General features: G+C 33.4%; 2 protein-coding genes across 4 annotated transcripts; one reads left to right on the forward strand and one right to left on the reverse strand.

The window, feature by feature from the left end:
• Positions 1-3,599: 3,599 nt before the first annotated feature.
• Positions 3,600-6,754, reverse strand: LOC119641550 (peptidyl-prolyl cis-trans isomerase FKBP8). Of its 3 annotated transcripts, none has more exons than XM_038040290.1 (10): positions 6,714-6,754; positions 6,555-6,628; positions 5,991-6,400; positions 5,797-5,940; positions 5,662-5,744; positions 5,461-5,602; positions 4,883-5,050; positions 4,728-4,817; positions 4,526-4,666; positions 3,600-4,118 (listed from the first exon to the last, which is right to left on the reverse strand). In XM_038040290.1, exons 3-10 carry the CDS (start codon positions 6,372-6,374, stop codon positions 4,041-4,043), a joined length of 1,230 nt encoding a protein of 409 aa, XP_037896218.1. In that variant the 5' UTR covers positions 6,375-6,400; positions 6,555-6,628; positions 6,714-6,754; the 3' UTR covers positions 3,600-4,040. The 3 variants fall into 3 exon arrangements, with proteins under 3 accessions (XP_037896218.1, XP_037896219.1, XP_037896217.1); XM_038040291.1 differs by having other exon boundaries at positions 6,555-6,625; positions 6,714-6,740; XM_038040289.1 differs by lacking the exon at positions 6,714-6,754 and having other exon boundaries at positions 6,555-6,703.
• Positions 6,755-7,083: 329 nt separating this feature from the next.
• On the forward strand, positions 7,084-8,147 carry LOC119641549 (transcription factor BTF3 homolog 4). Its single transcript, XM_038040287.1, has 2 exons — positions 7,084-7,193; positions 7,260-8,147. The coding sequence occupies exon 2, from the start codon at positions 7,260-7,262 to the stop codon at positions 7,764-7,766; it is 507 nt and encodes a 168-aa protein (XP_037896215.1). The 5' UTR covers positions 7,084-7,193; the 3' UTR covers positions 7,767-8,147.
• Positions 8,148-12,363: the final 4,216 nt, after the last annotated feature.

Here is a 12,363-nt window from a genome sequence, read left to right on the forward strand (position 1 = left end):
ATAATTTAATCTCATTTTCAAATCGCAGTTACCTTTGACTTAACTAATACATATCAAAATCTTTTTCTTTCAGTGTCCATGGACTTACCTTTCGCACGCGCTATGATATGCTTTCATAGGGTTAGTTTTGCAAAAAAAAATTATTCCTCAACTTGGGAATACGCTTTTAAAAAATTGGAGATACTACATTTGATTCTCGCAACAAGCCCTATCCGATTTTCCATTAAAGATTCCGATAGAAAACTCATTTGACATCCAATTGGAACCATCAACCCCATTCCTTGTAAGACAATCCAATAATTTTAACTTGTTTTTGCGAACCTTTGCGAATATTTGTTAAATGAGTAAACGTTATTTTACATATATATATATATGTAAGAACAAACTGTAAACTTATAGATCAAAAGGTCAGACCGACATATGGCTGATAACACGAGCAATTGATGATGCGATGTATTATGCACATGTGCCTTTAATAACTATTATATTATATATAAATAATAATATAATTTTTTAAATGTAGCAAAACGAGCATTTGTTTATGTGTTGGGAGAGTTTCATATTGGAATTCTCAACAAATCACTCATAATCATGTATTAGGAGGTTGCAAAAATTTTGGCCAGCGACTCCACCAGGGTACATCATTGATGAATTCGATGGTTTTGACCTTCTTCCACATACAATAACAATTTCCCATTTATTATTGATTTGTTCATCGTACGACAGCATCGATCGTGGAACCCTTCGACATTCATTTTAGTTTTTGTTCAATTTGAAGAAATCTGCTGCCAAAGCCCACCAAACACGTTCAGAAACTTATGGTCACGCTCCTCCATCATATCCCAATTGGAGATTTTGGTTTCAGCGATTTAAAAGTCAAAGTCAATAACAAAAAACTGCCTGGAGGACAAAAAAAACGCTCGAAAAGAATGCAGCGGAGACCTTATTGGACAAAAACCCACCGCAAACTCTCAAAGACAATTCAAACAATGTATGAGTTAACGAATCGAATAGATCGATCGAAAGGAGGAAAAATGGCTACCACACAAATTGACTGAAAATGCCATTTTAGGCACTTATTGCAAGAGTTGCCCAAGGATATACCTCTGCAGTTCGAACGGGAAGCTCTACCTCACCCAGTGTACTCACCAGCTATGGCGCCTTCTGATTACCGCCTGTTCAGATCAATGCAGCGTGGCTTGGCTGGTACGCGGGTCCGCAAAGTTGAAAAAGTGTGAAAATGGATCGGTGAGTGAATCGCTGCCGAACCAAATCGTCTCTTTCCACACGATACCGCTATTTCGCAAGGAATATGGTAAAATGTTGTAGAAAATTATGGAAAAATTTGATTTTTCTCAATAAATGCCTATTTCACCGGAAAAAAATGTCAACGTTTTTGCAACCTCCTAATATGTAATTAGAAAACAATTTAAAAAATTTTACGGGCAATAATGCAAAAGCGAATGTCGACCTTTCCAAATTCCCTTTTTTTGTTTAAATGCCTGCAATTATCAGCATCTTTCCTTCGACATTTTTTGGAATGCTTACGAGGACAAAATTAGAAATTGAAAGACGAAACTTGTTTACATATTCTTAGTTAGTGGTTAGAGACCGATTCAGACAACAAATGCGATTTTCGCTCACAATGTAAAAAATGAAAACTTCAGCCTAGAAATTCGCCTGAATACTCTAGAAGACCACCTAAAACTTGAATGAAGTTGGCGATGTGGTTATTCCGCAAATACGCAGGCAGTAGACAGCAAACTGTCCGCTTCTCTGTTACGGGCGACAATGAAATCTCGGAAAAGAGTTCACCTACTTTACAAACCATGGCTTAAATTCCTTTTGCACTCATTAATATATGCAAGCAAATAAATCGACAACAAATTTTGAAAAACCAAAAGTCCATTAGGAGTAAGTCAAAGATTTCAAAGCTTTTAATACGATATTACTACTACTGCTACTACGCGTTACTCTTCAGCTATACGTAAACAAAGACCCGTCATAAATTGCAGCTGATGTATGCATCGAACATACTTATTTTTATATATAATCATTTAAACAAGTCATGTTTTATGATAATTTTCCTATGACTGTTAAACAATTCGGGAGCTTTTCGCGTTTCTGTTGCTGCTACGACCAGAAAAGCATACTGTACGACCAGGAAAGTATACTGTACGACCAGAAAGTATACTGTACGACCAGAAAAGTATACTATACGACAAGCGAAATCTTTTTCCTCGTAATTGGAATAACGCATTAACTGCAGCATTTTCGTTATTTTCTCTCATATTGGTTATCGTGCATATGCTGTCTTTCTCGTGTAATTTATTTTTGTAATCATTTTATAAAATTTATTGCTATAATTTTCTTGTTATTTCGTTTCACTAAATTGCACTTATATTCAATTATATATGCACTTTTTCATATGATCCCAGTTGTTTTAAAATTTTTTTTTTAATTATTTCAAGTTTTTTAACTTTTAAATATAGCTTTTATGTGAACATGGAGCAAACGCTTACTAACTCAGGCCTTGAGATATGTTCAGAGTTCTGGCCAGATGCACTGATATTTCAGATGATATTCCTAATGCCCCCCGTATGTTAAAAAATCAAACAACGCCATCTGTATATATCTGTTCTTTGAAGGTGATTATAAAAACTGATATTTTGAGAGTACGTTGAACTCATGCAAGATAATTCGAAAAGATGCGCTCCGCATGGACTTATAAGAGAGATTGTCCTTTAGCATTAGAAAATGACTGCAAATTGGAAACAAAACCAACGTCTTTACATTTATCAAATCAGTGCAGAATTGGAGTTTTGAAATTGAGCTCTATTAAAAGTGTTGTTATTTTATAGCATAGGTAAGAACTAGGTTCCGAGCATAAAATGTAGAAAGCGTTAGTTTTGTAACTTCGACTTCCAAATTTTGCAAAGAAGCCGAATAAAGAGAAGGCGGCTGTAGAAATGAAAAACAAGAAGGTTCCCGGTATTTGAGCTGCCCTTGATGTCACGAAAGTCTATTGCCGAATAATTTAAAGTATTGGTTTCATTTGAGGAATGTACAAAATACTTTTCAACATTCTGCCTTGATTGTCTTATGATAAATAAGCACTAAGCATCAAAAAAGTGAAAAAAATGAAATTTAAATAGGTGGGCGATTTTTCCCATTTTTGCACGTACAGAACAATATTTTCGTAAAATAAATGTGGAAAGCTTCAGCCTTCTAATTTTTATACCTTCTTAATAACGAGCAAAAACCCACGAATTTTCGTTAAGAAAAACAGGGTTGCGTTTAGTTTATGGTCCACTGCGGGCTTCTGCTGAGATCAATTTGGCCCATTTCCAATGCCAGCCTGCGAGTGCCAACAATAAACACCACACAGGCACACAAATCAAGAATATGTTTACTCCATTGGGTCTCTAAAGCTTCGTTTCGAGTGTTACATAAATTATGAAAAAGCAAAATGAGAATACCTCCTTTCTTCGGTGGTAGGTATAAAAAAAAATAATTCTATGCTAAAATAAAAGAAAAAGTTTTGTTTATAAAATAATCTGTGAATATACATATATATATATATATATTTTTTTTTTTTATTTTTTTTTTTTTACGTCTTCTTATCTCAAAAAGGAAAAATTAATAACTGCATTCTTATGTGGAATGAATATACATAAACACTAAAAAAGCTATAACAATATAAGTATTTGAATAGCAAAAAGATACAAGAAACCTTTTTTTAACCAAGGATAAGAAAAACACAACCAAAACTAATGTCGTTAATGTCATTAATTAAATAAAATGCGAAAAAATAGCAAAACTAATTTAAACTTGAACATATTGCATGGAGTTGAAGAGCCTTGAAGCATATGTGTACATAGGTATTTTTATATGTTATGTAAATATAATAAAATAATCATTTCTCGCTTCTTTATTATAACCTTTTGGGATATCAAACAGAAAGCATTTGTTCATTTTCTTTTTCAATTGTTTCTGGATTTTTATTTTATAAATTCCTTTAGTATATATCATCCAGCCAATTAGTATTTATAGCGATAGATGGCCACACCAGCAACGCCAATGAGTATTGAACCCATTAAATAGCCTAGCAGTTTCAGCTGAAAGATAGGTAATCGATTTATAAAATTTTATTCACAAAAGATAGGCTTTTGTAATTCTTTTACTAAATTTCTAACATGTCATAAATCCAAAAACTCGTTTGGAATTTCGGTTAGTACCAATGCTTAAAGCCAGGGAATTGTTGAAATAAATTTCAAAAACCGGGTTTAATAATGATGTAATCTGCAAGAAAGGCATCCGCCATACTGAAAATTGTACTCTACGCACACAAGAACATTCTAAAATTCTAGGGACCAGCCCTAAGATTTCTCCCTAATACCTTGCAAATGCAAGTCCTAGTTCAATATGACAACCATTAGTCGTTTCAGGTAAAAATTCGAAAATTCGCTTCAGGAAGCGAATCTAATTTACTTAGTCTACAAACATTGGATTTATTTCGCTATACCTTAGAGCTTTCCACAATTTGCTGCTTTTGGGCTTGTTTGCTTTTCTGTTCTAATTTTTTAGCTTGACCCAACATCTTCTGATACATTTCCTTTTCATTGTGGTCTTCACGCCGAGCTTTAATAATAAGTTTAGCCAAATCCTAAGAACATTTTAGATGATTTTAAAAAGAGTTTGGATTTTTTATATTAAAGCGTCAAAACCTGTTGTATGGCCCGATTGTCCGCTTCTAAAGTGGCAGCTTTTTGTAATAAGCTTATAGCTCCTTTAGTGTCGCCTTTACCATCCAAAATCTAATTGGAGTTTAATTAATAAAAAAAGTAATTGGTAGGTAACTGATCTTTTATTTTTTACTTACTCGGCCTTTGCGATAAAGTGCTTTTGAATTACCAGGTTGACATCGCAAAACGTGTTCTACAGACTGCAAGGCCGCATCAAATGCTGAAATTTTTATTTGCGCCATCGCTAAATTATTATACACAATTAAACGATCGTCTAGCAAGGATTGTAATTCCATATTGGTCAACTATTTAATATAAAACATTTTAATAAAAATATTTAAAATATAATAGCCGGGAAGAACCGACAATACCAAGATGCAAATCTATTCGAAATATTATGATGAAAAATTTTGTGTTTGACTAAACTAAATTTCTATAGCTATTTAGCTCAATACTAATTTCGTGACATATAACACTCCCATATTAAACGAAAAACGACTCATCAAGTCAACGTGTTTGTACGACGTCTAAAACGACTAGTCTGAATTCAAGTGACATGTTGATTTCTAATCCCTCATATTGCTTTAACGAGCGCATATCAATGAATAGCTATTCGGACAATTTGAGTAACTTACAATAACTCAATTTTGATTTTTTTCAACGCTAAACTGATATGCACAACAATATATTATCTTTGTAAGCACTGTTAATTTACCTCGATGTCCTCTTTGTCGAACTTAGCGTCAGGGTCGCCGTCACGATCATCTAGATATTCCAATGCCCGTCTATACAATTGTATAGCTCGGCTGTATTCGCTGCGATTATACCAGAAGTTTGCACGTTCCTTTTTGCGCGTGCTTGTAAAAATAAAACGTTAATATCGATTAATTTAGTTTCAGAGATTCACAATGACTACCCATATTTTTTCCGCACATCGTATGACTTTAAATCAGCAAAGTCTTCAAAAACTGCATCCATTAAATGCACTTCATATATTAACTAAATGGAGAAAGTTGTCAACGATTGTTTTCATTCACTTATACACACTTACAGTAGCTTCTGGTGGAATGCTTAGTTCGGGATTGTCATCGTTTTTTAAGCCCAAAGAACCATAAGCGAAACGAGAGTCTACCTTTACCTCAGCAACTTCACCTACAATCATCAACGGAATAATCATATCCAAACCTTGGACGACCTAAGGAAAAAAAAATATTAATAAAAGAAAAAAAATTTTTCTTCACTCACTTCAAAATCTCCCACATGTATTTGCAATAAATCCTCCTTTTCTACAACTGTACCGTCCACCAAAGTTCCAGTGAAATTTACAGTTACCAATTCACCCCGCATCGGCCGTCTTTTCAATTTAGATTTCTTAAGAACACGTTTTACCAACTGACCGTTGCCAAGTATATCGCATGGCTCCTCATCTCCCACAGAGGCTGGAGCGCCCGAATCGCTATCCGAATCTGCAATATCGCTCAACTTCATTGTCCCCTCATTGTCCTTTATATTTGTTTCTTCCGATATGGCTTCTTTCTCCTTCTTAATCATATTTTCCGAAGCAGCTTTAATGTCGCTTTCATTTGAAAGATCTTCAAAAGAGCTATTGCTTGATTTCTCGGGATCCATAGTTGAGTTTTTTTGTAGATTTTATCCTAATCAAAACAAACGATAACATAAAGTCAATAGCAATAAAGTAAAAAAATGTAACCGTACAGCATGACAATCTTTATATATGCAAAAATGCATGTGTCACTATTTTGATTATCAATGTTGTTAAAGTAATTTTATTGGAGAGCTACTACTTACTAACAAATGCAAAATTTGTTAACCGAATCGAATTTTTTATATTTTGTTTGTACACAGTTGCTGAATTTGTGCTTCTTAAACGAAAATAATAACAACCGAGCAATTAAGAAGAAAACATTAACGCACTTTCTACCTTTTTTATAAAATAAAAAATCTCACCTGATTAACAAATGTTAGCAACGTAGCTAACTAACTAACAGCTGATCATTGTTGCCATATTTATATTAAAATTTTTAAGAAATCAATGGCGCTATTCTAATAAAGTCTCTTTAAAGAAATACAAGTCAAAGAAAAATGTTGAAGTAAAGTGAAAAGAAAACTGAGAATAAAAATGTTTAATTCAAATCATATTTATATAGAAACATGTTAAGCAATCATGACGAAAAATCGTATAATTATATGCAATAACACAAAATACAATCCTGTGTAGTAGGCGAACTCGAGAAAAGTGTAATCGAAAACAAAAACTGTCAGAATTCATGCACTATTTCATATGTGCCTATATTTATACATTATTGCTATACCAAAAACTACTAGAAGTTTTAGCGTAATGGCGATTCCTTTTTGACAGTTGACTATTACTTTTGGCGCACGTGTTTTCCTTACGTACCCGTCCTTATTAAAAAATTGAATAAAAATGTAAATTTCTTAAACGAACTGCGACGAATGGTATAAAAATTATTTTAATTGCTCGAAATATTTCAGATGAATGCTGAAAAATTGAAAAAGCTTCAAGCACAAGTACGTATTGGTGGTAAGGGTACACCACGGCGTAAGAAGAAGATTGTACACTCCACCCCCGCTACAGATGATAAAAAATTGCAGTCATCGTTAAAAAAATTATCGGTGAATACCATACCTGGGATTGAAGAGGTGAACATTATCAAGAATGATGGTACTGTTATACATTTCAATAATCCGAAGGCTCAGGCTTCCTTGCCTACTAACACATTTGCTATAACGGGTCACGGTGAAAATAAATCTATTTCGGAAATGTTGCCTGGCATTCTCACGCAGTTAGGCCCGCAGGATATAACGCAATTGAAAAAGATTGCTAGTGAATTGGCTAACAAGAGTGCATCTGCTGGTGCTAGTGTGGGCGCAGGTGCAACTTCAGCGGGTGATGACGATGTGCCCGATTTGGTGGACAATTTTGAAGAAGTGGCCATTGGTGCAGCCACCACCGCCGCCAAACCTGAATTCTGCTGTTAAAAAAAAATTTATAAATTTTGCATAGCTTAGTGCGCTCTTCTGGAAGGAATTATTTCGAAGGTGTAATAATAAGGGCTTATCTCACAATTAGCAATTATAACAACGTCAAAGCAGTGACTACCACACATTACTATAGCGAAACAAAAAACAACAACCACACACACATAAACATTTATTTAATAATAGAAACACTCAGATAGACAAACATTTAGAATTACGTTTGAAGAGGAAAGGGAGGGAAATTAAGGTTATCTTTCGCAAAACAATTTGCTTTTATTCTAGAGTAGATGCTACGTATGCAATTAAATTATTTGTTTAAACCAATATGTTATGGTTCAGTAAAGGGAGGAAACAATATAAGGAACTTAACAAAAGTGTACGTGAAACACAGCTATTAAAAACTATTTCCCAAATAGCAACACAAACATCAAATTTGTACTCACTTTTTTAAGAAATTTATTTCTAACACGAGTTACTAAATTCACTCAAGAAACTGGTAACAAAGGAGAATTAGAAGTCCTGTTACGCATTTTTTACTAATATATTCCGCAATCTTCTGAAAGACTAGTGCACTCCAACAAAACATTACCATTCCGACAAGGGAAACATTAAGTATGTTTTTATATAGTTTAAGAAAGTTTTCGTGTTACCCACACTTGCATGTTAAATTGCAATCATATGTCTATTGTGATCCCGTATATACTGAACGTTGACACGCTAAACACATCTAAAGGATTTCTTGAACTTTTTTCTGCTAAGTCCTCTTTCATATATACATACAAGTTCCGCAAATTCCCCCAAACTTTCTTCTTGGTCGTGCGTTTACTTGAACATTTGTCTTAACATTTCATAGTTTTCATTCTTCATGCTTTGTGTCTGATACCGCTCACAATACTTCTTCGCCCATTGTAATTAATTCATTTTTAATGTATCAGAATATTTTTTAGCATTGGAAAAAATTTTTTGATGAGCATTTGTGTAATCATTCTTTTTTTTTTTATATAATTTAGAAACATACTTATATTAATAAAAAATATAAACATGAAAACTTTGTTTCAATTCTTCGGGCCATCTCAAAACCTAAAGGAACCAACGAATGGATGGCACTCTCTGTTCTCTTTTTCTTATCAAATATTTAAGTTTTGTAAATCAATAAGAAAAAGTCTATAAGGAAATATCCCGGGACTGCTCTTTATTTTGCTACAATGTAATTGAATCATTTCTACATATTCGAAGAATGCTATGAGACGCAACTAATACCACGAAAAAAAAGAAAAGCAATCATTAAAAAAAGATTTGAGCGATAGCCAGCAAATGGTTTGTCACACGGGAACTTGAATTTAATCATAAATTCTCCTCGATGACAGCGTATGAAATTAAGCAATTCATTAAATTGCATCAACTTTATTATATGCTTATATTAACTCAGCTGATTTTTGTTTACTTTTCATAGTAAATAGCTTTGCTTACGACGGTGTTCAATCATTTTGACGAATAAAAATAAATGAAATGTGTAAATAGCTTAGGTAAAAATAAAGCGGTAAATTCGAATATATGGCTGTCTCCTCGATCTCTTTGCAGCAAAAAATGTACGTTACCTCAAGGGATTAACTTGCTACATTAGAAAAGCGAATTTATTTTAAATTATTTTTTGCGTTCAAACATTTTCTATTGCTATTATATTTCTTTTTTTTTTAGCCAAAGTTTGCAACACTTTTTCGCATCACTTTCAATAACTCGACAATCTACAATTAAGCTTAACTAAAAGAGCCCGTCCCAAATTGGCTGCATCTGAGAGTAATTCAAAGAGCCCGTCCGAATTTGTTTACAATTGAGAAAAATTCACCGTCGTTGATTTACTTGTAAGCATTCAAATACAAAAAAAGAGAAACAAGCACAAATGGAAATAATAATTGTTTCTTTTAAATTTTAAAGTTATTTATCTAAATTATGTTTATTTGCCAATAGTATACATTTCTTTTTTATATGTTATGAAAAACAAACAGTAAAAGCCATTTATTTTAAAGTTGAAATATATTAATCAAATTGTTTTATTAAAGTAGTAAATGGTCGTTGCCAAATTATGGATCAATTTGTACACAAAAATATATCAGATATATACATATTACATATAACTAATTAATTTTCTTAATACCCATCAAGACACAATAATACCCATTTTGAAACCACATGTGTGGTATGTAAACATTTTTTATAAAGCAATATGGTAGGGAATTTACCGATCGTTTTTTACCACTTGGAAGTTCTTAAAATACATCGAAATGTCATTAATTAAATAAAATGCGTAAAAATAGCAAAACTAATTTTGATGAAAAAAGACATCGAGACGTTTTTGAATTAAAAAAAACCAGTTCCGTTGCTTTTACACAATGTAATATAAATTCGTATTTATTTCTTTGAACTAGTATAATTACGACTTAAGCCCGAGAGCCGCCCCCTCTTTGGTCTATTGACGCCTGGTGTACTAGTCGTAGTCTCGATTTGTCGCGAGGTTCTTTCCGGTGTCTCACAAAGTTGGGGGGGTGGCCTGTGGTTAAATTTTGGATTTAAAGAAAGCGGGCGCCATTTACGGCACGGAGCAGCTACTGCTGCGAATTTGCGGGTGCTGGGAGCTTCGTCCATTTTTTCTTCTTTGCACATAGCTTGAACGTCTGTTTTGTTGGCTATTTGCGCACAGCTGTTTGAAGTTTTTCCAAAATTATTGATCTTCACGTCTTCATGTAAGATTTCCTGAGTGCTTATGGAAGCAAAAATGTCATCATCATCACCCCAATTAGATGGTACTAGAGCTAAAAAATTTTGAATTAATTTAAATATTGTCTCATCGCGGATTTTAAACACAACTTACTTTGATTTACGTTGTATGTGTCCTCTTTCTCGGTATAACCACGATCTGAAGCTTTTCCTAAAATGAATTTACAAAGTTAGAGTTTTTAAAAAAAGCCTATAAAGAGCTACTTACTTTTTCTTCTGCAAGTAAGCAAATTAAAAGAATATAACACTACGCAATGCTGCCCAGTGAGTCAAACAATTATCGATTATTTATATACACCACACTAATACCATCTACAAGTGACTACTAATCACATCAATACCTTCTACAAATGACTACTAACCACACTTACATGAATTATGATCAAAATACTATCTACAAATGACTGCTAACCATACTTGTGAGAATTATGATCAAAAGACCGTCTACAAATGACTACAAACCAAACTTTTTTGCAATATACAATTTTTATTTATACAATTTTTATTTATTTTATTGCAATATACACTTAATTAACAATCAACAGTTGTCAATGTGTAAGTACAAAGCAGAGAATGTTGAGTAGTTTATCTTAAAAACAGAAAGGTTCCACTTTATATTGTTCGTACATAATTAACGGATCAGAGATATTCATAAAAAGTAGCAGACTTGCGCATATTTAATTGAAAAAACTAAAATAAACAAATAATAACGCAATATATTCGGCTATGGCTGTACCGTTCTTTCTATACTACCACCGTTTCTTAACAAAAAGCTCGTATAAATCGGGGTTTGAAAAGTGGCCAAAAAAAAACTGAATCACCAATTTTTGAATACTTCTTGAAAGTAGAAATTATCCACAAAGATACATTTCAGAAGTGACTTGTGTCTGCGAAAAACTTATTTCTCAAAGGTAAATTCGCCTTCTGTCTGGCGAGCAGTACTTGATTAACCAATTACTTTAACGCCTAATAAGCTAATGGACATAAGTAACAGATGTGGAGAAAGAATTGAAAGATTATTCCGAACTGTTCTTGCAGCGGATGGATTTATTTGTTTATAGCTAAATTCAGCTGGGAAGTCACCCAATTCTATGTCAAACGGGTTCAATATTTAACGTCAATGAAATTGCGCTGTACGGTGAAACCCAGATCTTAAACTGTTCTGATATAATCAAAATCGGCTTCAATTTTTCCTAGAGCAAATCAGATAGCGATTTTAAAACTTTGCTTAGAGTATTATTGAATTTTTTTCCTCTTCTCTCCTCAGATTGACTTTAAAAACCTGTTTGCTTCCTTCAATGCAACTCAGGCAATTATTATACTTTGTTGCGCCGAGTCCCTTGCCCAAAAATATCAGCAATTTTTATCTCCGTTCGAGACTGTTGAGAAAGGGACAATATACCATAGGCAGGTTGCTGATTCCCGTGGCTGTCATTTGCTTGTGGCATTTGTTGTGTTCGTGCTTGTCGAGTTTGTTGTTTCATCTGGCTTTGCTACCGTTGGGTTTGCTCCATGAAATTAAAGAAATCATTTAGATTCTCGGAGAAAAAATTGTCGAAAAACATCCAATAAGAGCCACGAAAGTCATGCTAATAGTTAAAAATGCTACAAAATTAAGTTATATAAACCTAGTTGACAGACTAACTGAATTATTGATGCCTGCAAAAAAGGGTTATATATTTTAAGCAAAAAAAAAAAAAAATTGGATGTCCATTTGCTTGCTCGTTACGCACTCCAATATATTTCAAATTAAAACTCGAACCTTTAACCGCATTGGGAAAATTTAAACCTGGAATCGAGCTGAATGGACTGTGCCTTCAGC

Source organism: Glossina fuscipes, unplaced genomic scaffold (genome assembly GCF_014805625.2).
Source record: "Glossina fuscipes isolate IAEA_lab_2018 unplaced genomic scaffold, Yale_Gfus_2 154, whole genome shotgun sequence".
Classification (NCBI taxonomy): Eukaryota; Metazoa; Arthropoda; class Insecta; order Diptera; family Glossinidae; genus Glossina; species Glossina fuscipes.

What these genes read in the sequence shown, in the direction of transcription:
- LOC119641550 (XM_038040290.1), bottom strand. Translation starts at nt 6,374, where the DNA reads ATGGATCCCGAGAAATCAAGCAATAGCTCTTTTGAAGATCTTTCAAAT. An exon ending in TCGACAAAGAGGACATCGAG is followed by an intron (nt 5,051 to 5,460) that starts GTAAATTAACAG and finishes TATATTAAATAG; the next exon opens with TTGACCAATATGGAATTACA. An exon ending in ACAATCGGGCCATACAACAG is followed by an intron (nt 4,667 to 4,727) that starts GTTTTGACGCTT and finishes AAATGTTCTTAG; the next exon opens with GATTTGGCTAAACTTATTAT.
- LOC119641549 (XM_038040287.1), top strand. Translation starts at nt 7,260, where the DNA reads ATGAATGCTGAAAAATTGAAAAAGCTTCAAGCACAAGTACGTATTGGT.